Source organism: Microtus oregoni, unplaced genomic scaffold, assembly GCF_018167655.1.
Source record: "Microtus oregoni isolate MIOR12 unplaced genomic scaffold, Mior012 000037F_ref0000500, whole genome shotgun sequence".
Classification (NCBI taxonomy): Eukaryota; Metazoa; Chordata; class Mammalia; order Rodentia; family Cricetidae; genus Microtus; species Microtus oregoni.
The window spans coordinates 24,784,608-24,810,213 of record NW_024543096.1 but is presented as its reverse complement, the minus strand read 5'-3'; the positions used below and the strand labels follow the sequence as shown (position 1 = coordinate 24,810,213).

Genomic DNA, 25,606 nt, shown 5'->3' with positions numbered 1-25,606 from the left:
CACACTGAGCCAGTGGGGTTCCCAGCCTGGCTGTGCCGAGATCTGCTTTAGGCGTAAGCTGCCTTCTACAGCGGCGCCCTGCTGTAGCAGAGAGGACTCCCTTATCTGTGCCTTAGCAATCTGGATAATTACACAGGATTCCTGATGTAAGTTTCCAAAGTATTTTAGGCAAATAAAATAGAAAGTCTAGCCAGAAGCCAGATAATTCCAACTCCACAATTTAGGTCTGCAAATACCATCAGGGAAGTCTGAGTGAGGTAGGCTAACACCATAGCAGACTCGCTATTCTCAAGTGGGATTCAATTTCTGACATAAGAAAAGAAAGCTTACTGCTACTGCTAAATTGTGTTCAGGAAACCATGATATGGACACAATACACACACACAAACACACATACACACGCACGCGCGTGCACACACACAATGTTCAAACTAGCAAACATATCTTTCAAACAGGAAACTGGCAGGATTTCCAGGCCATTTCCTTCTAGGACTTCAGCCTTAGAAGCCTAAGGGGCCCCAGACTGGCACTAAATTCTCTCCCAGCAAAACTAAGCCAGGTGGATACAAAAATCCCAAGTTCATCCTTAGAGTAGGGATGACGACAGCAACACTCACAACCTTGCCGCTTCTGAGCCGAATGACACTCGGCTGTTTCCCAAAGGCAGTTTTGCTTTTTCCTGAAAAAACAATTATTGTATTGGAAAACTAAGGTGGGTGGGAGGGGACATTCCTATAATCCGAGAGTTCCAGAAGTTGGGATAGAGGTGAAAGTGAGGGCAGAGATGCACTCCTATAATCCCAGAATTTGGGAGGCTGAAATGGAGAGTGTGAACTCAAATCCAGGTCGACTACACTACAGATGATGTTGAGAGCCATAAAGAGGAGAAGAGGAAGAGGAAGAGGAAGAGAGGCAAAGAGGGAGGCTAGGAAGGGTGAAAACTAAAATGAATTACATTTTCATTGTACCTTTAAAAAATGGAAGGTGTTTATTTTATTTTACGTGTTAGTGTTTTGTAAGTAGGTATGTATACCATGTGCATACTTGGTGCATAGGAGGTCAAAAGAGCACCAGATTCTTCTGATATTGGAGCTATACGTGCTTCTGAGCCACAATGTAGATGCTGGGAACCAAACCCAGCTCCTCTGTCTTAGTTACTGTTCTACACCACGACCAAGGCAACTTTTATATATGAAAGCATTTATGAGGTTTGCTCATAGTTTTAGAGGGGCTCGTCCAAATCATCATGACAGGTGGGAAGCAAACAGGCATGGTGCTGGAGCAGTAGCAGCTGAGGGCTTTACATCATAATCTGCAGAGAGAGAGAGACTGAGCCTAGCAAGGGCTTTTGAAACCTCAAGGCTCACGCCCAGTAATACATCTCCTTCAACAAGGTCATACTCTGAATCCTTCTCCAAGAGTTCCGCTAACTGGAAACCAAGCATTCAAACCCACGAGTGTACGGAGGCCTTTCTCACTCGACCCACCACATCCTCTGCAAGATCAACAAGTACTCTTGACAGCTGAACTTCAATTTCTTCAATTTCTTCAATTTCTCCCTCCTGGTTTTTCGAGACAGGGTTTTTCTGTGTAACAGCTCTGACTGTCCTGGAACTCACTTTGTGGACCAGGCTGGCCTTGAACTCACAGGTATCTGCATGCCTCTGCCTCCTGAATGCTGGGACTAAAGGCTTATGTCACCATTGCCCAGCTCCAATCCCATTTTTAAATATAGCTCTAAATAATAGTATTTAAAAATAGCCCAGGGCTGGCTAAATGGCTCAGTAGGCAAAGGCGCTTGCCACCAAGCCTGATGACCTGAGTTTGACCCCCAGTGCCCACAAGGCAAGAGAGAACAGATTCCCACAAGTTGTTCTCTGATCTACACACATGTATCATGGCACACATGTGCCCCCCACAAACATACGTACATACTTACCCAATAAATAAGCAAGTGTGTAATTTTTAATAGATAACCAAGAATTCCAAAAGCCTTCACTTATCCATTTCATGAAATTACCTTCATCTATTACAGCAACAAAAGTAGTTAACAAAACACGGGTACTTTTTCAAAGTCGGATCTTGTCACAAAACAAAAGGATGCACCATACTTATTCAGCCTGTGTCCTCACCATGGGCGCCCATCCAACTCCGCTCTCTAAAATGTCTCATCCACCCATTCGGGATAGCCTGGATTTAAATTAGATTCAAGTAACTCGAGGCTCTGAATGAAGCGTTACTTCAGTAGAAAGACCTCTCTGGCCATCCTCTTTCAAATAACAGTGCCTCTAGGTCTCTTCTCCCGGCCTCTGCTTTAGTCTCCAACACTGCTCTTGTCACCGCTGAACGTGGCTGCAGAGATGCTTGCACGGCATTGCCTACTTCTGCGTCCCTGTCCCTGTATACACCTGCCTTTAGCTCCAAGGCCCTGCTCACTGCTGTAGTCTGTGCCAGCTGGAAGAGGGCCTAGCACACAACCAGTTACTCAGTCATGTCCTGAGGACTGATGGAAGGAGTATCTTCTTTCCCTTGAGTATTTCAGTTTGCAAGGTCAAGGGCTTTGTCGGTTTTCTCACTAACGGGCAATCAGCAAGAGTGCCTGGCATGTAGAAAGCAAGGTCAGGCCCAAGTGAATAAATGAACACACGACAGTAGGAAAAAGGTGACTAAATCTGATCAAATCAGATGTGCCACATCTGGTTAGGGGAAGGCGGAAAAGAGCGCGAGGCAGGGAGAAGGAGGCGAGCAGGAAAGTGAGGAAGGCCTGGCATGGGACATTGAAAGCAGAGCTTTCTTACGCCACACATTTGTTTAAAGAGCTGATGAAGACAACATGCAAGACTTAAGCAGCCAACCCTCCTGTGGCATACTCAATAAAGAACCTTGTAACAGCAGGAGAACTAGTCCTCCCCAGGAAACAGCACACTGACTAGTTACCCAGTACCAAACGGTCAGCTCTGAAGGCACACATACATACAAGTAACGGTATAAAGACATAGATGCGTGTGTGTGTCCATAGATGCTTGTAACAATAGTTAGCAAAAAAAAGAGGCTGTGAATTTGAAAGCAGGTCAGGAGAGGTGTGTGGGAGGATTTGGAGGGAGGAAAGGATAGGGGGAAATTTAGCAATTATATAATAATCTCACAAAAAAAATCAAAGGAATGATTTTTTTAAAAGACTTCAAAATAAATAAATAATGAAACCAATAAATAAATAACCAGGGACTTTCCTAACCAAGAAGCCATCCGAAGAGTAAAAAGGCCGCCCATAAAATAGAAAATATTTTCAAACTGTGTATCTGGTAAGAACTTAATATCCAAAAGATAGAGGAAATCATACAACTCAATGGCAAAAAAAAAAAAAAACCAAAATGGACTGAAAAATGGGCAAAGGACCATTTTCCCAACGATGACACACCTCTGGCTATGCTTGTGAGAGCGTTTCCATGGAGAATTAACTGAGCAGTGAAGACCCTGAACGTGGATGCTATCACCTCATGATGGTGAGAGACCAAATAGAAAGGGTAAAAGGAGATTCACTTCATGACTGGGGCTACACTGTCCCCAGCTACCTCGCACCCCAGCCCCCAACCATTCCCTGCCTCTTAACTGTGAGTTAAAATAACTCCTCTCCCATAAGTCGCTTCCCCTCAGGTGTTTGGTCACAGAGATGGCAGAGGGTAACTCAGAAGTACTATGTATGATAATATACATGGATGAAAGGCATGAACTCCTAAAGGAACTGATCAAAAACATGACCAGAAGCAACAGAAATCTTTTAGCTATGAAAAAGTTTGAAGCCGGGCGGTGGTGGCGCACACCTTTAATCCCAGCACTCGGGAGGCAGAGGCAGGCGGATCTCTGTGAGTTCGAGACCAGCCTGGTCTACAAGAGCTAGTTCCAGGAGAGGCTCCAAAACCACAGAGAAACCCTGTCTCGAAAAACCAAAAAAAAAAAAAAAAGTTTGAATCAGTCATAAAAAAAAATCTTTCTACAAATTAAAAACCTAAAACAATAAACACGTTTTCAAAAAACAGTATCAATCTTTGACAATTTCTTTTAAAATTAGAGGGGAATAAAATAGAGGAAACACTAAGAAGCCCAAAGAATCATGATACTAAAACCTGAAAGAAATATTATTACAAAGGCACCAGCTTCCATCCCTCATCGATAGATGTGAAGACAGCACTGATAAAATATTAAACAGCTAGACAGAGCGAGCTATCAAGATGTAATATAACATGACAAAGCTGTATTTCAAATCGGAATCAATCGGTGGATTTATCATTCAAAACTCGGGCAGCTGTGGTGGCTCAGTATGTGATCCCAGTTCTCAGGAGGCTGAGGCAGGAGAATGACTGTGACCTAGGAGCAGCCTGCAGTTCCGAGACAGTAGAGGTGACAGAGCAGGATTGTGTTTAAACAAGAATGGGGTGGGGGGAGGGAATCAATCAAGGATTTTATGTTTCTAGGAGAAACAAAAGAATCCAAAAGAGAATCAAAAAATTCACAGGATCATCTTATTTTAAGAAGATGAAACTCGCTTTAAAATAAAAGAAAGTATAAGAAAGGGGGGTCTCAGATGGGGGGTAGGGGGTCATCAGACCTAAAGTTCCACGGTGAAACAAAAAGCCTTCCTGTAAGGTAAGAACTCAAAGGTGCTCTCCATCTTGGCCTTTTTTCTTCAACCATGTCCCAGAATTCATAGCTAGTGTAGGTAGGCAAGAAAAATTAGAAAAAGCAAAATTAATCAAAACGAATAAGAGAAACTACCACTATTTACAGACACTGCGTAAAACAGTTATACAATAACTCATTTGCTTGGCGAAAAATTTATTACTGATCAAATCAAGCCAAATATCTGAACCTACGGTGATCCCCAAACTCATGCCACCTCCGCTACTCAGACTCAGACAAAACCACTCAGTTGTCCTTGAATTGGCCGCAACCCCAGCACGGTCATCACTGCAGCTTTCTCTGAAGATGAAAGATTCAAGAATAGAAGTTCAGAAAACAGAACAGCTTGGTCCACACGGCTGGTGAGTGGCAACGGTGGAATTTGAATCCAGATCGAGCTACCTAAAAGGAAGCTGACCTGGCTGTGAACTGATGAGGAACACCCAGGATAAGGCCCTGGAAGCGAACAGAACACAATGGTAAAGGGGAGGAAGGATCGGTGACTCTGAATGTCCAAAAGGACACAGGTAGACTCAAAAGTCTGAAAATACAGAAATGTGATATCGTCGATAAATCAAAAGAAGGAAAAACTAATGGGGATGAGGGGCAAAGGGAGGTAAGAACTTTAGACACATGCCAGCTTGTTAGATTGCAGGTGGTTTCAACAGCAAAGGGGGGAAAAGCACAACAAAGAGTAGCTTCTAGGCACACAGGATTGTTTTCCTCACGAGACAGAAAAATCTTAAGATACACAACAGCTGAGCAAGGTCAGCACCGGGCCTCGGTCTTGGTCCCTCCTTTGGGGTTACAAGACAGCTGTCACAGGCCCAGGCCTTCTGGACAGCAAGGGTATCAACATCTCCATCTTCCAGGAAACCAAGGGCCGTCCTACAGTCATTCGGTAGTCTTCTACTACATCACTGTGTGACGTGGACACCTGGACTGGAGCAAGAGACCGGAAGAACATCGGCTTTTTTCCCTTTCTCTCCAGCTTCTGTGGCAGTGGAGGGTGAAGGCAGTGCACCCCCAAAATGTCACTGCCCTGTGCAGAGACGAGTGTACCTGGTCTGTAAGGGCCTTGGGCTCAAAGTTTGGGTAATCTTCACAGTTGGGGGGGGGGGAGACATGGAAGAAAGAGCATGTATGGAGAAGAAAGAGAGAGGTCACATGTTTCGCTTTTCCACAGGAGATCCTCGTGCTTCACAGAGGCAGCTGAGTCAACACGGCCAGCTGGAGACGGCTGCTGCCACCCAGGCTGGTCTGCTGTTTTCCTTCGGAGGTACAGCTGCTTCCCTACCTACCATCCACCCAGCTATTTCCATCTCCTTCCTCTCAATACTCCTTAGGCCAGAGCCTCCTGCGCCTTCGCTCTCGGGGAGAAAGAAAAGCAGAGGATGGTCACTCTCTTCCAGGCCTCTCTTGAGGACGTAGCTATAAATCTGCCAGAAGCAAAATCAGCCTGTGGCTTGGGGGAATAGTCTGGGAGATTAACCTGGCCCTAAGGAAGGGTGGTGAAAGCTTAGAAATCCAGGAGAATTCTTACAAAGGGCAATGTTAGTCTCACTATCACTGGAGAAGAGGGAGGCTGCCCTGGCTCTGCTGGACATCACTCTCCTATGGACAACTCAGTCTCCCAGACTCGGCAAGGGACAGGTGGCAGGACCAAGGGTGTACTGGGCCAGCTGCCCCTCTCACAGGCTCACTGGTCCTCGTGCCCATGTCTCGTCTTGAGGGCATCAGATCTGGCCATGCTTCCCTTTCCAAATGCCCTTCTGCAAATAAAACCAGAGCCAGAGCACTAACCCCCATTAGACACCGGGCTGTGCAGTGTGCCCTCTTACTGCTCCGCATATACACAGCATGTGTTCCCATGGTCTCGAGGCCACAGTGAGCTGTCCCCTAAGAAGCTGCAAATGCAGAAATATCAGGCATGAAACTTGAAAATAATATATTGCTAACATCACAGAAAGAGATCGATGGACACCATGGGCCTTTTGATGGAATGCCATAATTCCACTGAAGTTCTCACCAAAACGTAAATCAGAATTTGAGCAAGATAACCCGAATGCCAATTTCAGAAAATACAGATGCAAAGGAAATAAAAAAAGTTTTGAGATAAACAAGGAACTTTGAATATTTGAATATGTTAGGGAACTAGTGTCAAAATTTGCAATGTATAGTAATGGCAATTTATTATTATTATTATTATTATTATTATTATTATTATTATTATTATTTTGAGTGATAGGCTTTTCCTGTGTAGCCCTGGCTGTCCTAGAACTCACTATGTAGACCAGGCTGGCCTCAAAGTGAGAGATCCATCTGCCTCTGCCTCCCAAGTTCTGGGATTAAAGGTGTGCACCACCACCACCAGGCACTATTTTCTTTATAAAGAACCCTTACCTTTTTGAGCTATGTACTGAAATAGCTGCAGACTAGAGACTGCATGTGGGGACTACTTCAAAATAACCCAGGGGTAGGAGGCTGGGGAGAAGCTCGGTGGGTAAACACTGCGCACATGCCTGACAACCTGTGTCCAGAACCCACATACCAAAGCAGGACTAGGTAGCATGGATCTGTAATTCTAGCACCCCTAACAGCAAGGTGGGGGGCAGCAACCGAAGAACGGCCCAGAAGATCTGGGGCCAGTTAGCACATAGCACACTGTGAGGGAGGAAGGGGTGACCTGCTCAAACAAGATGGAAAGTAAGAAGGGACTCCTCCTGAATGCTCCTGAACTCAGCACCCACACACTGCAGCGTATGCACACATGTGCGGCACACACCGTACACAACTAACTAACTAACTAGCTAACTAATTAACTAACTACCTAACCAATCCTGGGGACAGAGGAGAATGAATGGGCATAAAAATAAAGCAGGGTTAGCAGTGAGGTCATGATTTTTGGGGGTGGGAAGAGATGGAATAGAGACTCTTACTAGTCTATGCATTCTGAGATCTTCCACGATAAAAATAGATTGAATTTTTGAAACAGCTGGCTAAAATAGTTATGATGCATCTCCCTACCCCCACCCCAAAGCCAGGATTCGCATCACCCAGGAACCAGGAGAAGCAGAGGCCCATGAAGACAACGCTAATCCACCACCTACGCCCTCCATCTTGCCATAGAGCTGCAGAGGCCACCTGGGCACAGAGGAGATGATGTATGTGATCACCTCCCCCTGGCCCTGTGAGCACCTTCCACACTGAGGGCAGCAGTCAGGTGCTGGAGATAAAGGGATGAATTAGATACAGCCACCAATGTGGAAGGATGTAGACCGAGAAACAAGCAGGCAGCTACCACGGAGTCTGACTTGTCTTATTACAGCGGACAAAGTGCACCCTGGGAGCTCTTTCCAGTGGTCATCTAACTAGAAAATGGGACAGCAAAGCTGTCCTCAAGTGTCCCCAGAATTACCTTGCGATTAGAATTCAATTCCCACCTCTGTGGCACTGGGAAAAGAACACACTCTGTAGACTGGAGAAGCAAGTGAGCATTCTGACCTCCCGGCAGCCTAGCTTCCCTTTGGAAATTCCAGAGATGTGCTTCTGCTAATGACTGGCTTCCCTCCTCAGCCGGCCTCTGGTACAACTGCAGTAGCCAAAAGATGAGCTTGTCCACTAGTCGGCTGATACAAATTTCCACCAAGTTAAGGACTGGTCTCCAAGGTCTCAGGAGTCTGATGCCTGTGTAACCACCCCTGAAACATGCATGCGTTCTCAGTATGCTGACAAATCAGGAACCCTGGAGTGTGAGCAAGGCCAGCCCTGAGTCCTAGAGAAAGTACCAGAGGAATACCATCCCTAGGGTCCTGCCTAGTTGACACCAGCCTCCGCAGAGCCACAGTTCTGCTCTGTGTGCGTCTTTGATCCTCTCCATCCCTCTAGAGACCATATCTGACGTTTCTTTGATTTCTGAGCCATCTTCTCGCACCGTGTGTCCTGCAAAGTATTTTGGTTTTAGCGAACGTGCTCCTTGATTTCTTTCAATCTCATTCCTACCACATCAAAATACTAACATACCATCTATATGGGAGCAAGTCACGTGCAAAGGAAGCATCAACATAAGTGTGTATGTGTTTAAAGGAAACATAAATACAAAAATTTAAAAAAAGAAAAAGATATAGTTGCCTTTAAAAGATGACAGCCTGAATGGATGGATCTAGAAAACATCAGATTGAGTGAAGTAACTCGGACCCAGAAAGACAAATATATGTACTCACTCATAAGTGGCTTTTAGAATAAAGGGGGAAAAAACAGTCTACAATTCACAATCCCAGAGAACCTAGACAACAAAGAGGACCCTAAGGGAGACAAATATAAATCTAATCTACATGGGAAGTAGAAAAAGACAAGATCTCCTGAGTAAATTGGGGATATTTTGGGAGAGGATTGAAAGGGGGGCAGAGAAAAATATATAGCTCAACAAAAACAATTAAAAATAATAAAAATTCAAATTCCCAGTAAAATAAATAAGTAAAAGATGACAGCCTGTCTGACATGCTCCACCATCCTTGACTACATCTTCTGCTTCGGCCTGTGGGACAGGAATCTTCAGGTAGAATAAACAACCACACCTCCCCTCCCAAAACTGTTACAGAACCTCAGGCAAAAGGAATGGCAAACTCTTTCCAGAGAGAAGATGCTCCTGCTACCTCTAGTAGCTCACCATCCTTCCCTTGGGTGAGCGGCTCGTCTCGAGCGAAGGACAGCCATGTGTTCTGGGGAGGTTCGTTCACACAGTAAACATTTAAGCTCTGTGGACCACAAGCCTCCTTGCCACTACCCCACTCTGCCGCCGCAGCGACAGCAGCCACAGACAATATGGAGCCAAGTAAGTGTGGCTGTCTTCCAATAAAACTGTTGATGCACACTGAAATTTAAATTCATATAAATTTTATGGATCGTGAACTATTACTCTTTTTATTTATTTTCCAACCAATCAGGACCTTTAGAGCCATTCTTGGGGGATTCACGGGCCATGGTCTGCTGAACAGGCGATCCCCCAACCATGTGACTTGGTGATGCCCTTACAAGTCATTACCTAGAAACAATTCTTAAAGACACAGGAAGCCAACTCAAAACCTTTCATTAAAATTAAATAAAGGTCATCACATTTTTTTAAAGTACCGTTTGACTATTTTAAATCCCACATAGTAGGAATGAATTATACAATTTCATTTCTAGTGAACCGTCTCAGCCCCAGGAGAAATCTATGTAAGATCCGTAAGCAATCAGTAAACTTGCTTCGCATCCACGAGCGTTATCAAAACTTTCCAGTGTTGGTTTATACATCCTAATGTCTGACATCACTCGAGGTTTTAGGCATTTATAGACACCTCAGAACGACCACATCCATGACTGGAAGCAGCTGACACTAAAACACTCGGCATTTTCTTTCTTTAGCCTAATCGGCACATCTACGTGGTTTGGGGCTCCCTCTTCACATGTGAATTTAGAGAATGTTGTCCCAACCAGGACTGCTTTGTAGGCGTGCCAAGTGCACACTTCTCTGCTTTGTTTTCCATGGTGGTATGTTTCACTTCAATTTTCCTTATGTATGCCTTCTCTCAAGTAGACTTTTCTATTTCTTCTTTCTTTTCTTTTTGTGTGTGTGTGTGTGCGTGTGTGTGTGTGTGTGTGCGTGTGTGTGCGTGTGTGTGCGTGTGTGTGTGTACCTGGGCATACATGTGCATGTATGCATATGTGTGTGTTATGCGTGTATGTGTTATATGTGTGGATGTACATGCATGCAGAAGTCAGAAGGCAAAGCTGGATGTCTTCCTTGACTGTCACTCTCGACCTTACTTTGTAAGGCAGGGTATCCTGTTGAATGTGGAGCTCATGAATTTGGCTCGACTGGCTGGCCAATAAGCTTCTGTCTATGCTCCCCCATTGCTGTACCTGAAGACATTTGCTGCAATGCCAGCAATGTTGTTAACACAGGTGTTCGGAATCCAAATTCAGGTGTCTGTACAGCAGATGTGTTACTGACCAAGCCACCTCCATCAACAACACCCTCCCCTCTATTCTCTTCTGTCCCAATCTCAGGGCTCCTCTTTTTCCCAGAGAGTCACGCTGCTGGTCACTCGGCTCCTGCATGCATTTGAACTACATTTCTGAGCTGAACTCCCTCTGTTGCCAGCAGCAGAGTCCTGGTTCCCTCTTCACTGCATCATTCCTGCTTTTCTTATGCACACTTGGAAATGGCCATGAAAAAAGATTTAGAAAACAGAGTGTATTTTCCTGTAGTCTAGATTTGGTCACAAGAGGAATTTGAGGTGGAGAGGAAAGCAGAGTCCCTTGCCACATCGGTGTGCCTTTGCCCAAGTTGCTCATCCGTCCGTCCTGACCTCCTCCCTCTTCTCTGCCTTTGGTAGAATTGCCCTCAGCCCATTACATCCAGGCCTGACTGCACTTCCAAAGCACTGTACACATTCTTATTCAAACATTTATCGTGGGACTGCAGTCACACAGTTACCTAGCTACCCCACCACAAAGCCATCAGCACCCAGAAGCTAGGAGCAACCCTCATTTGTTGCGCCCTCAATGCCTAGCCCAGTGCCCGGAACAGGGTATTAATACCTCTCAGGCTCATTAAAGGCAATGCCCCAGGAAGGAGGCATTACAGGGAGCTTCCCAGACAATTTTAGTCCACACTCTCAGCCTTCATTCTCTCTTTTATAAAATTAACAGATTATGTTTTAAAACGTAACTTCAAAATCTGCCTCCAAATGCCCACTTGCGATGAAATCGCCGCCGCTCCTCAGGGGCTCTGCTTAGGAATTCTGGGATCAAGGCCATAGGACAGGCGCACCAGGAAACAAAATGCTTAGCCTGCATCCCTTGTTTTCAGTGCATTTGGCACCTTTTCCTCCTCCCTTCCATCTGTCCACCCGTTGCTGGGAGGTGAGCTTTTTCCAACTCAGGAAGTAAAAGGGATACGAAGATCAGAACTCGCGAGAGCTCTGAGGATCGGCCCACTCCCCTGCCCTTCAGAAACACCAGGTTCAGGAGCAGGAGTGAGATTTTGTTATGGTTTGGTTACTGTTGTTGTTTGCTCGTTATGAACGGTGGCTTTAGAGTGCGGCACCATGTTCTGGAAGTCCATTCCAAACACAACCGGGTAGGCAGATGCGCAGGTAGAGACGTCAAAGGCGTCCCAGCAGCACCGATCTGTGACTCCACAAGTCCTCACTCACTGAAGGATTTCCAATGACTGACTGACTGTTCAAAAACTGTACACTGCGCATTTCTGCCAAGAGAAGTTATGTTGCTTACGACCCAGAATTACCACTCATGAGGATGCGCTGCTAGCTATTTATAGGCTAAGTGCAAGCTCTTGATTATCTCTTGTTTTATAATTCACTCCTCCTAAAGTATTAAATTTAGATTACTGATCACATTAGCAGGCACTCCGCTTAAATATGACTTTAATTCCTCCACAGAATTCTGTATGACTTAACCATCTCTTCAATTGTCTTGGTGTTTGCTGCGTGTAATTTCTCTAATATTAGTAGACACCATTTTAGTCGGGAACGGGGCAATGCCTGCCAAAAATATTCCTGCTACTGTGTGGTAACTAAAAGCCAGGATCGTTTATCACATTAAGTTACTCAAATGAGTTACATTTAGCTCTTCTTAGTTAATATCTTCTCATCAAGGGCCTATAACAGTAAAACAGGCCACACTTGAGATCCTCAAGTTTGATCCGGTTACAAATCTGTTCATTGAAAAATGTTTAGTATGGCAGAGCCCAGAATATTTCCCATAAATGCAAATACAGATATCATGCAGATAGTGGCAAGGTGTGAACCCCTGGCCTTTGGCACCGAACTCTGAGATTCAGGGGAGGTTCAAATGCAAGACCTTTTGCTTGTTTCTGTCAGAGTTCGGATGCAGCACCTCTTTCCTTCGGGTAATAAACTATAATTGCTAACATACCGTGTAATGTTTACTGTTAAATTTGCAATCTAGACAAACAGAAAATGGCACTGTCAGAGCCTGGAAACAACTGCAATCCGTTGTCACCCACAGCACCTTCCTCAGAGGCTGGCCAGAGTCAGCACTCTCTGCCGTTTAAATTCTCTTTAGAGTGAGGGTCTTTTCTGCTGCTGCAGAGATGAAGACGAAAGCCACCTCCCCGTGACCTTCTTAACACAGACCTTGAGTGAGCGCCCAAGGTAAGAGCTGTGGATTTCAGCAAGAGACTTGACAGCTCCCCTGAGTCCCTCGCACTTGGTTTTCAGAAACAAAAAAGGTGACTCTACACCTGCATGAACCCCCCCCCCCCAACACACACACACACACCTCCTAGAAACTTAAAGGACATGCATCCTGAGGGCCTGGACAGTCTGAAGCCTCATAGATGAACTCTCTCAGGTCTTACTGCCAAGGGAAACCCCCACCCACCCACGAGTGGAGCGTGGAGTCTGTGGGGCGGAAGGGGACCAGGGCAGGCTGGCGTCTTGTCCCCCGCGGCGCCGCATTCCGCTCCCCAGCACGTGGAATGCTCTCCCGCAGGTGGCACCCCACGAGTGGCTCCCCACGATCCAAATCCCGCTCCCCACGCAGCATACCTTTTATCTAGGCAGGCAATCCACTCGGCCGAGGACGGAGAGTGTGCAGCGTGCGCAGCGACCATGTTGGGCAGCGGCGCGCGGTGGCCCCGGGCCGCGGCCACCTCCCGCGCGCCTCCCGGCGGGCTCCCGCGGCCTGCGGGGCGGGGACTGAGGGGCGGGCCAGGCGCGAGGCCCGCGCTGCACTGCGGCGTCCGCTTGGGAGCCCCGCCACCCCGCCCGCCCGCCAGGAGCCGCGACCCCGCGACACCTGCTGCAGGTGTCCCGCTCCACCAGACCCGCGGCCACCCTCACCTCGGGGCCTCTGCAGCCGGGTGTCACCCCAGTGCGCGTGGGGAGGGGATGTCAGACTCTATATATTTTTCATACGGCAAATGCCACTAAAATGGCTGCTGCCTCTCCGTTTCCTTAGAAACCCATTAGTCCTCCTCAGCGTCTGTCAAAACTTGCTGGCTGCTCCTGGCTCACCTTTACAATCTCCCCCACTTAAATAGGGACGAGAGAGCGCAGGGCTGTGAAGGCTGGCCATGAGGTGGGGGAGGGGGGCACTATGGTCTCTTGTGTGGATCCCAGAGGGTAAATTATTTTGAAGGTTGGGGACGTTGGGGGCTGGGAAGGACAGAAAGAGGCAGAAGGACCCGGGGGACCAGAGGATAACAAGGGATGGGGGTAGGGGTGGGGGAGCGCAAACTGAAGTCTCTAGCCTTGAAACTTAGACTTGCTTGGGCTTCATGGCCCAAGAATGACAAAAATAAACAATTAAGAATGGGGTTTCTCTGAGTCCCAAGCAGAACTGGGGTCTCAGGTCTGGAAGCTAAGTTCCTGGGCGCACTATGATCTTGGGTGGCAGCCTTTTCTCCTCCCTGACCCAATGCTGAGGGTGACCACAGCTGCCTGTCTCCTGTGGGTGTTCACAGCAAATGTTATGCCTAGAAGTTCAGTTATACTCTGCCAAAAAACCAACAAATTTACAAGGACGGTAGTTTAGGAATTTGGGGACAAGTTAAATCTGTTGGACTCCTACCAAACACTGTTTTGATGTTTGTGACATCATTTAAGAATAGGCAAGAGTAGAAAGGGAAGTTGCTTTGCCCTCTTTGTTCGTTGCTAATGCCCCCCCCCCCCTTTCAGGGCAGGTTCGGGGAACCTGGGGAGAAGGAAACAGCTCGTGCCTTCTGGGATGCTTTTGACCTCATAAAACAACCTTGACCTTAAATCTTCCCAGAAACATTTCCATTTCCCCACGTCCAATAGGCAGGATCCTGTTTCAGACCGGGCACCAGCTGCCTTCAGGACCTCCCTACTCAGGCTTGTCCCTCAACGGAGCTTCATTCTGTTGATTTCTCTTATTTGCCATAAATATCACTTAACATGATAGGCCACATTAAGATCTCCAAAGTCGTCAGCTTCAATGGATCAAAGGAGACATGTCTTCTAAATATCTTTGTTTTAAAAGGTATCGGAGTTATTGGAACATTTCAAGGTTACCGAATGCTTGCTAAATGCCTCAGGAATATTTGGAAATAAAGTGCCAGGGGAGAAAAGGGCGAGACATCACCTGTCCTCACATAGAGGCTCAAGGTGGCCATGAGAGGTCACAAGGCTGATATTCACTACTTGTTAAATCTGCTAGGTTTTAGGCTTTGGGTGGCTTTCTTTATGTGTATGCTAATCTAATGAAAGGCAGAGACAGGGGGATAATACTTCACAAGGGACACTAAAGATCTTTGAAAATAGGATGAAATAGTGAACATTATGTTTTGATGGAGAATATTTTTTTTTATTGAGAAAAGGAAAAAAAAAAGTATCCGCCTCCTCCCAGCCTCCCATTTCCCTCCCCCTCCTCCCACCCTTCTCCCTCTACCCCCCTCCCTCTCCAGTCCAAAGAGCAGTCAGGGTTCCCTGCCCTGTGGAAAGTCCAAGGTCCGCCCCCCTCCGTCCATGTCTAGGAAGGTGAACATCCAAACTGGCTAGGCTCCCACAAAGCCAGAACATGAAGTAGGGTCAAAACCCCGTGCCATTGTCCTTGGCTTCTCATCAGCCCTCATTGTTCGCCATTTTCAGAGAGTCCGGTTTTATTCCATGCTTTTCCAGTCACAGTCCAACTCCCAATAGATCAGCCCCATTGTCTCAGTGGGTGGGTGCACCCCTCGTGGTCCTGACTTCCTTGCTCATGTTCTCCCTCCTTCTGCTCCTCATTGGGACCTTGGGAGCTCAGTCCAGTGCTCCAGTGTGGGTCTCTGTCTCTATCTCCATCCATCACCAGATGAAGGTTCTATAGTGATATGCAAGATATTCGTCAGTATTGCTATAGGATAGGGTCATTTCAGGTTCCCTATCTTCAGCTGCCCAAGGGACTAACTGGGGACATCACCATGAGCTCCTGGGAGCCACTCTAGGGTCAAGTCTCTTGCCAACTCTAAGGTGGCTCCCTTAACTAAGAATTGTGCTTCCGTGCTCCCCTATCCAACCTTCCTTTATCCCAATCCTCCTGTTTCCCCCAAGTTCCCCCGTCCTCCCCTTCTCACCTTTCTCTCCCCATCTCCCCTTACCCCCATCCCACCCCACCCCCAAGATCCCAATTTTCTCCCCGGCAATTTTGTCTACTTCCCTTAGCCAAGAGGATAACTATATGTTTTCCTTGGGTTCACCTTCTTCTTTAGCTTCTTTAGGTTCACCAGTTGTAGTCTCCATGACCCTTATTTATGTCTAGAAACCAATTATGAGTAAGTACATCCCATGTTCATCTTTTTGGGTCTGGGATACCTCACTCAGGATAGCGTTTTCTATTTCTGTCCATTTGCATGCAAAATTCGAGAAGTCATTGTTTTTTACCGCAGCGTAGTATTCTAATGTGTATATATTCCATACTTTCTTCATCCATTCTTCCATTGAAGGGCATCTAGGTTGTTTCCAGGTTCTGGCTATTACAAATAATACTGCTATGAACATGGTTGAACAAATGCTTTTGTCATATGATAGGGCATCTCTTGGGTATATTCCCAAGAGTGGTATTGCTGGGTCCAGGGGTAGGTTGATCCCGAATTTCCTGAGAAACCGAAACACTGATTTCCACAGTGGTGCACAAGATTGCATTCCCACCAGCAATGGATGAGGGTACCCCTTCCTCTCCAGCAAAGGCTATCCTTGGTGTTTTTGACTTTAGCCATTCTGACAGGTGTAAGATGATATCTCAAAGTTGTTTTGATTTGCATTTCCCTGATTGCTAAGGAGGTTGAGCATGACCTTAAGTGTCTTTTGGCCATTTGAACTTCTTCTGTTGAGAATTCTCTGTTCAGTTCAGTGCCCCATTTTTTAATTGGGTTAATTAGCATTTTAAAGTCCAGTTTCTTGAGTTCTCTATATATTTTGGAGATCAGACCTTTGTCTGTTGCAGGGTTGGTGAAGATCTTCTCCCAGTCAGTAGGTTGCCTTTTGTCTTAGTGACAGTGTCCTTTGCTTTACAGAAGCTTCTCAGTTTTAGTAGGTCCCATTTATTCAATGTTGCCCTTAATGTCTGTGCTGCTGGGGTTATACATAGGAAGCGATCTCCTGTGCCCATCTGTTGTAGGGTACTTCCCACTTTCTCTTCTATCAGGTTCAGTGTGTTCGGGCTGATATTGAGGTCTTTAATCCATTTGGACTTAAGTTTTGTGCATGGTGATAGATATGGGTCTATTTTCATTCTTCTACAGGTTGACATCCAGTTGTGCCAGCACCATTTGTTGAAGATGCTTTCTTTCTTCCATTGTATACTTTTAGCTCCTTTATCAAAAATGAGTTGATCATAGGTTTGTGGGTTAAAATTCGGGTCTTCTATACGATTCCATTGGTCGACTTCTCTGTTTTTATGCCAGTACCACACTGTTTCCATTACTGTAGCTCTGTAATAGAGTTTGAAGTCAGGGATGGTAATGCCTCCAGAAGATCCTTTATTGTATAGGATTGTTTTGGCTATCCTGGATTTTTTGTTTTTCCATATAAAGTTGATTATTGTCCTCTTGATGGAGAGTATTTAAAGACACTTGTTATGGGGTAAGTTTCCCAGTAAGTCTCCCACACACATGAGGCATGTTAAATCTGTCTGATAAAGTGCAGGGGCACTGACTTACCCCTAAGGACAAGCAGAATTATTTAAATATTATCTAGAGGGAACACCAACAACCATTAGCTCATTCAGAGCATCCCTGGAGGTAGGTACCAGTGAGTCACTGTGACCTTGAGGTCGACAAAGGACCCGCCACTCAGACACTAGAGCCACCTCCCTTCCCTTAAACTGGAGTTGGGTACCACTAACTTCAGAGGGACGGTTCTACTCTTTCCGTCAATGGAAGGAGAATATAAGGTCTGGCCAAAATGACTTCTTAAGTGATAAGAACTAAATGGTTATAGGTCATTATTCAAATACAAGAATGGGGAGATGGGCTGGAGAGATGGCTCAGAGGTTAAGAGCATTGCCTGCTCTTCCAAAGGTCCTGAGTTCAATTCCCAGCAACCACATGGTGGCTCACAACCATCTGTAATGAGGTCTGGTGCCCTCTTCTGGCCTGTGTAGACAGAATATTGTATACATAATAAATAAATAAATATTTTAAAAAAAAAAGAATGGGGAGACATCTCAGGAATTAAATATACATAGAAACAATCCCCCGAAGGCACAGTCTTATTGATATACAGAGTATTCTCATGGTCTGAAAGGGATTTGACTGTTAACAAGAACTACAAAAGTAAAGACGACTGTGCAACTGGTTATTATGATTGGGAAGAGGAAGAAGGCCAGGCAAAGAAGGCTCTTCTTCTACCTTTCTTTATTGTTAATGCTTCTTTCTTAGATTTATCTACTTTATTTTGTATGTGTGTTTTGCCTGCATAAGCGTACCACACGCATGCCTGGTCCCCAGAAGGTCAGACGGTGTTGTCGGATCCCCAGGAACTGGGGTTATGGATGGTTGTGAGCCCCCAGAGAGGTGCTGGAAACCAAACCCAGGCCCTCTGCAAGAGCAGCAAGCCCTCTTCACTATCTCTAGCCCCCCATTTGAGAGGACATAAAATTACACTGGACTAAAAAGGACCATATATGAAGTGTTTCCATTTTGGAAAGTGTCTAGAGAAGGTAAATTTATAAAGATAGAATGTAGATAGGGCATTGTTTGGAGCGGGGCAGCAGGGTCCAAGACAGGCTGTCATGAACTCAAAAAATGACTGCAAATTGCTCGTAGCCAGGAACACACATGTCATAAACTCACATAGTCCCTGAATGATGTGTTTACAATGAGCGAATGTTATGGCATGCAAACAACATCACAATAAAACTGTTTAAAGGGAACGATAAACTCACCTGCTGAGGGGGGAGAACATGCACTGATTAGGAAAAACTTTTTAAAGTTATAGGAAAAAATAATGATTTTCTATAGTTCTATCACCTAGAAATTATCTTGTTTATATTTTAGTGAACTTTATTCTAAACTTTTCTATTTAAAAAAAGATACAGGCAGGGGCTGGAGAGATCGCTCAGTGGTTTAAGGCACTGGCTGCTTTTCCAGAGGTCCTCAGTTGGATTCCCAGAGCCCCCATGGTGGCTCACAGCCACTTGTAACTCCTATCCCAGGGGATTTAATGACCTCTTTTGTCCTCCACAACACTGCACACAAAATACCCTTACACATAAAAATACACGTTTTAAAAAAAAAAAAAACAAGTATATCCATAAACACATACATAGAACTGGCTGTCTATAGTCAATCATTTATGTTTTCAAGGTGTATAAATATATCCCTACAGACTTGAAAAAATTAATAGATTATAAACTTTTCTACTAGTAATGGAATGTGCTTTACATGTTCAAAATATGTTCATTAGGAATTTTGGGTGGTTTCAGAATACTCAAATGCACAGCTTTCATTTACATTAGTCCTCTAGACTGTTTGATCATTGGAATAAAGTGATGTTCTGCATAACCCTCTCCCTGTAGTTCAGTGACTTCTCTCTACAGCAGCAGGTATGTACAATAGATACAGAGTGCTGTCATATAGTGGATATCTGCTAATGCCTACCGGCCCTTAAATAAACCACTTATCGTTCAAGCTGCATTTTGTTTATCTGAGCAGAAGCTAAGCTATCAGTTTGGAGGTAGGCCCCTCAGTTCAAATGAAGATCCTTCTTCCACTAAGAATTTGGCCTTAGATGAATTACTTAAGATTCTTTTTTGAGTGGGGTGGGGGTGAACACCCTTAATCCCAGCACTCAGAGGCAGAGACAGGGGGATCTCTGTGAGTTTGAGGCCAGCCTGATCTACAGAGTGAGTTTCAGGACAGCCAACATTAGTTTCACAGAGAAACCCTATATATATATATATATATATGGATTCTGTTTTGTAGACAGAGACTGCTCACTCGTTTCCTGACCTCTCAGACCCGAATAATCACACAGAAACCATATTAATTATAACACTACTTGGTTTATTATCTCAGGCTTCTTATTAACTAATTCTTATATCTCAAATTAACCAATCTCTATTAATCTATGTATTGCCACAAGGCTGAGGCCTACAGGCAAGGTTCTGGCAAGGTTCTAGCGTCCATCTCCTTTGGCAGCCACATGGCCTCTCTCCCACTCTGCCTACTCTTTCTCTGTATCTCTGTTGGGATTTACTGCCTGGCTTTACTCTGCTAAGCCATTGGCTGAAACAGCTTTATTCATTAACCAATGGTAATCAAACATACTCATAGCATACAGAGGGGTCTTTGAAGAGTTGAAGATTATCTATCTAACTGAAATACATCTCTGGATATCTAGAAAACCTAACTAACGTGACTACAAGTTTGACTATTATAAATGACTATTAATCTGTAATTTTCAACAGTTTTGAAAGTTGCTTACAATGCACTTCCTGTTTACATAGGTAATATTATATCCTTTTGGGGTCTTTGAAGAGTTGAAGATTATCCATCTAACTGAAATACATCTCTGGATATCTAGAAAACCTAACTAACATGACTACAAGTTTGACTATTATAAATGACTATTAATCTGCAATTTTTAATTATACATGACATTTTTAAATGAGCTGCACAAACACAATACCTTACACAAACACAATACACAGTAACAAATTGACCTTAAATTTGTATCAATAGAACAAAGCCCATACCAATGCAAAGTATTGATCTCTATATGACTGTTTCATCAGTCAGTGGAAATATTCATGGCACTATGTGTGAGACTCATGTTTGTTAGACTTATAACAAAGCACCAAGTACAAAGTATGCTCTTCTTTATTATCCTCTTTCAGATAAATAATATTACCCTCTGTGTTTCCTGGGAAGGCGGTAATAAATCAGTAAGGTCCCTTATATTGATGGCTCTCCATTTACATTCTGTAACTTCAGAATCTCCACTGTGAAGGATTCAGGAGATGGTTCTCCCTCAGAAACAATAATGCTTCCCACTCAAGCTATTTTGAGCTTCCTCTCACAATCAGCGCCATTCACTCTCCGCACAGCTCTGCAATTCTTCCAATGAGAGCTACATGCACGTAACCCTGGGTAATTATTGCCATATAGAAATCAAAGGCACAGCAGTAAAAATCAAGTAGAGCCCTGCATATTCGCATCACTGGGAAGTCCATGGTAGACTGGGTATTCGCTGACATCATGCCATGACAACAGGAGCTGAGAAGCCCCTGGTACGCTTCCTAGAAAATGGAGACCCAAAACAGCTGGTGGTGCAATTCAAACTGAGTTCAAAGATCTGGGCTCCAATGATGCTGATTGGATAAATCTTGGGTAGAAGACAGAGAAACACGGAATGTGATGCCTGTGTTCAACAGAAAGACAGGCAAGAATGCAAATCCCTCCTTCCTCCTCTCTTTGCTCTAATAAGTTTCTTAAGATTGGATGATGCCCAACTTGGGGAGGAAAGCCTGCTTTGCTGCATCTCCCACCAATCAGCTGCTGGTCCTCCTGTTTAACCCAGGGAGAAGCAGTGGGTAGGCAAGGAAAGGTTCTTAGGTACTGGTCTCTGGCAGCTTCTGTATCCTTTGGCATTAGGCAGTAGAGTGATGGCAGCAGGGAGCGGCAGCAGGTGGTACTTTCTAACATCAGAGCTTTCCTGCAGGTCTCAAGAGCTGGCATCCTCTGCCCTACGGTGAGAAGGGTTTTTATTTTTTGAGTAGACCAAGGAAGTCCTTAACCATGTCATAGTTCCTAAGTTTTTATGTTTTGAATCCAAAATGTCTCCTATGGGTCCATGTCTCTGGCTGGTGGCACCACTGGGAGGACCTGAAAACTTTGGGAGGTGGGACTTGGCTGCAGGAGGTGGGGGTGATTGCTTGGGGCCATGTTGTCATGCTTGCAACCTCACACCTACCCCAAATTCCTGGCTCACAATAATATGAACAGAGATACTCTGCTATGTTATCGCTACCATGATGGACTCCATCCTCTGAAGCCACAGCCAAAATAAATCTTTCTCCCCTTGGTATTTGGGCAGTGTTTTAGTCAGTGTTCTACTGCTGTGAAGAGACGCCATGACCAAGGCAACTCTTATAAAAAAGAAAAAAAGCATTTAGTTAGGGCTTGCTTACAGTTTCAGAGGCTTAGTCCATGATCTTCATGGCAGGGAACATAGAAGCACACAGGCAGACACCGTAGCTGAGGGTTCCTCATTGGGATCCACAGGTGGTAGGAAGAGAGAGCCAGTAGGCCTGGCTTGAGCTTTTGAAACCCAAAGCCCACCTCCAGTGACGCACTTCCTCTAACATGACCATACCCACTCCAACAAAACCCTGTTCCTAATCCTTTCAAATAGCGCCACTCTCTGGTGACAAAGCATTCAAATATATGAGCCTATGAGGGTCATGCCTATTCAAGCCACTATAGGCACTTTGATAGGAACGGAACTAATACACAGGTCTAGGTATGAGGATTCCCTGGTCCTTGGTGGTGGCTGCTATTCCATCTCCTGCCCCTGGAGAGTCTAAGACAGATTCTGCTTCTTCCACTGCTGATGGATCATCAGGGCCACTGCTGTTGCATCTCCAATACTGTTCCCCTATGGGTTCCTCTGCCATGATTGTAACTGTTTCTCCCCTCAATTCTACTACAGTTCTGTTACCACCCTGACAGTTCTGCCACCACCACTACCAAGTTGCCAAGGCCACCATCTAGGTCACCATGGTTCCTGTGGCTCCGCCTCTTCTGTAGCTCTCCCAGCCATGGCAGCTCTCCAGCTCTGCTTCTGTGACTCCATCTGCCAGCTGCTCCATGTCCCCACTGTCAACTCTCCTTTGTTTCCAGCTCAGCCCACTCTACCAATATCAGATATCAAAAGCAGATAAGAAAGGGCTCATTGATCAAAGCCTTTTTATTGGGCCTCAGGTTGACACACCAGCGAGGGTGCACAGAAGTGTGCCTCCTGACCAGCTTACAAAGCTGGCTTCCCATGCAGCCAGAAATGTGGCATGGCACCAATCACAGAAGACCTTCGTGCAAATAAAGGACCCTGTGTACGCCAATCATGGCTTTGTCTTTTTTGCACCAATCACAACTATTCCTCTGCTAGGTCACCTTGAGAGTGCTCTGCCAAATGGGTGCAGAGAAAGCAGCCACATTTGTCATGTAGCTTCTTCGTGATGTCCCAATCAACATGGCCAGTGTGGGTATAGAGGTAGACCAGTTGGCTATTTGACTGGCAGTCCTTGAGATATCACTGGAGAGTCTAACATTGTCAGTTAGACAGTCACATTGCCCTAGCCCTTAAGGCTTTCCTTATTTACTAATAGGTAATTCAATTCAGAAGGCATAGCTATAATAAACTACTTGCTAACGGTGGTTTTAGTAAGTCGTCACAGAACTTTGATGGTGCTTAACACCTGCCTGGCACCCAGGGACAGGTGGGTCCCCCTACTCTACCTTAAATCCAGTGATTCAAATGCTAATCTCATAGAGAAAAACCCTCAGAGACACACCCAAAAAATGGGTATCTCTTGATGCTATCAAGTTGACACATGAAACCAAGCTGGGCAACTCTTCAAGCCAGCTCTTGCTCAATTCCCAGCTCCTAAGCACTTTCCACTCTTCCTTTGTACTTGGATGTCTTTATTGAGCATCTACATCTTCGCATCTCTCCATGATGTCTCATGCGTCTCGCTTCCACTCAGTGCCTCAGAAGACCCGTGCTGTAGAACAGCTGTGATCTGGGCTAACGATGACAACTATATCAAGTCAACTTCCTCCTCTACACCTTCAGTACACAGGCCCACTCAACTGAAACAATTGCCTTCCTAGGTAAGGCGACTCACCTGGGAGTTGTAAGGAATCCCACACTCATTAGCAAAGTACATCTCTGTGGGCCCTTGAGCTTTCTAAGGAAAAAGTGTGTAATTAAAACCATCCAATCAGGCTGGAGAGATGGCTCAGTGGTTAAGAGTACCGACTGCTCTTCTTCCAAAGGTCCTGAGTTCAATTCCCAGCACCCACATGATAGCTCACAACCATCTGTAATGAGATATATGCCCTCTTCTGGCCTGCAGGCAGAGTACTGAGAATACTGAATACATAATAAATAAATAAATTAAAAAAAAATCCAATCAGGAGAACTCCAATTTGTGGTTTATATTAAAAAGGTTGTGGTTTTGAAGTTTTGTCCATTTCTGAGGAGGATAACTGGGTTACAGCTTTAAAACAGTAATAGAGGGGATAGGAAATGGTTAAAATTTTGCTTATAATAATTCAGTGTTCTTAAGTTTCACCAATAAAGCAAAATCTCAAGTGATCCATGTTTAGAACCTCAATATTTACAATACTAAATTAGACATTCTGAGATTTCTTTGTAGGTTTGCTGCTGTTGTTTCATTTTGTATTTGTTTTGTGTGCATGCAAGTGCATATTTGTGTGCATGTATGTGTATATTTGTGTGCATGCATGTGTATATTTGTGTGCATGCATGTGTATATTTGTATGCATGCATGTGTATATTTGTGTGCATGCATGTTTATAGGTGGATCCGCGCCATGGCATTCATGTGGAGGCATGAAGACAACTATGGACAGTCCATCCGCTCCTTCTGAATGAGAATGAGGGCATGGCCACATCACGGTATGGTTGAGGAGATAGTCTTTACTAAGATAGAAGGGAAAGCACAGCCAGAGACATTGGGAAGAGTTCAAATTGGGAATGGCCAGCAGAATAGACTGGACCTTGAGGAGGAAGAGTTAGAGAGAGGAAGAGAAGAGAGAAGAGCAAAGAGGGGACCAGGAGCGGGAGAAGGGACAAGAGAGAGGACAGCCAAATGGCTGAGTTAGATGGAATGGGAAGTCAGAGAAAGGGAAGGGAAGCTCCGGGGCTGGAGAGGTTTGGGGAAAGGGATGAGGAACGCTGAAGGAGCCAGGGCTCTATAACAGGTGCTTGTGATCCTGAGAGGGCCTAGCAGCCATAGTGTACTTTGGCGTGTTAAAGAGGCACCACAGTTAGCCACTTATTCTGAATTTCTTCGGGACCTGACACCTTTCTCCAGGTGGGTCCCCAGGCTCTGATCTAGGTGGTCAAGTTCAGCAATGCTACCCTCTGAGCCTTCTCGCTGGCCCTCTTTTTAGAAACAGAGATTTGTTTGAGTTTGCTTTCTGTATGATCAGGGCATATAAAAGTTTATTAAATGAAGAGGAGTTGCCTATTTCGTTTCAATTGCACTTTAAATATATCAATGGTTAGAAACAAAGGAAGATTCATCTCATTGTCTCACAAAGGAACCAAGTGAAACCAACTCTGAAAGGATTTTTCCCAAAAAAAAAAAAAAAAAAAAAAAAAACAGGCATCAGAATCCAAGCTGGACGACCACACACAGGGCAGGAGGTTGGCCTAGTTTTTATTCTAACACGTGTAGTGACTGTATCCTTCTCCCATTGGCTGGAGTCAGACCTCACAGACTCTGGGATTGGCTAGCTTTAAAACAATCAGCACAAAACAGAACTAAGAATGGGGGGGGGGGGGGGGAGCCAACCGAATGCCTTTGTGGAAAGCAGACAATTACCTGGAAGGAGAAATTAAAGTACCTGAATAAAAGTTTCATGAGACAAGGGAGATTTATGAAATTTTGGCCCTTGACAGGTTAGCTCCTTTGATAGAAAAACAAAAACATTTCTCACACAATTTTGGGTCACCAGGATTAAAGTCAATGACCATATACCATGAGAGCTAGGGAAACCATAGCTTTGGGAAGAGATTGACATCCAGTCACCAGGTTCATATGGGGCTAATGGAGAATTCAGGCTATGTAGTCTCTAGAAGGGCATAGATGTAGCTGTCCTCCACCCCACTTTACAGGAAGATACAGTGTGGTGGCACTGCCTATAG

At 45.1% G+C, this 25,606-nt stretch overlaps 1 protein-coding gene across 2 annotated transcripts in view; it reads right to left on the bottom strand.

The window, feature by feature from the left end:
* The window catches only part of Rapgef4 (Rap guanine nucleotide exchange factor 4), a 258,897-nt gene extending 245,456 nt beyond the window's left edge, over positions 1-13,441 (bottom strand). The window contains exon 1 of one of the 2 annotated variants that reach the window (XM_041631492.1): positions 13,257-13,441. In XM_041631492.1, coding sequence (XP_041487426.1) covers positions 13,257-13,321 — 65 coding nt within the window. In that variant the 5' untranslated portion in view covers positions 13,322-13,441. The remainder of the gene's footprint in view (positions 1-13,256) is intronic. The other variant, XM_041631493.1, reaches the window with a different exon arrangement.
* Positions 13,442-25,606: the final 12,165 nt, after the last annotated feature.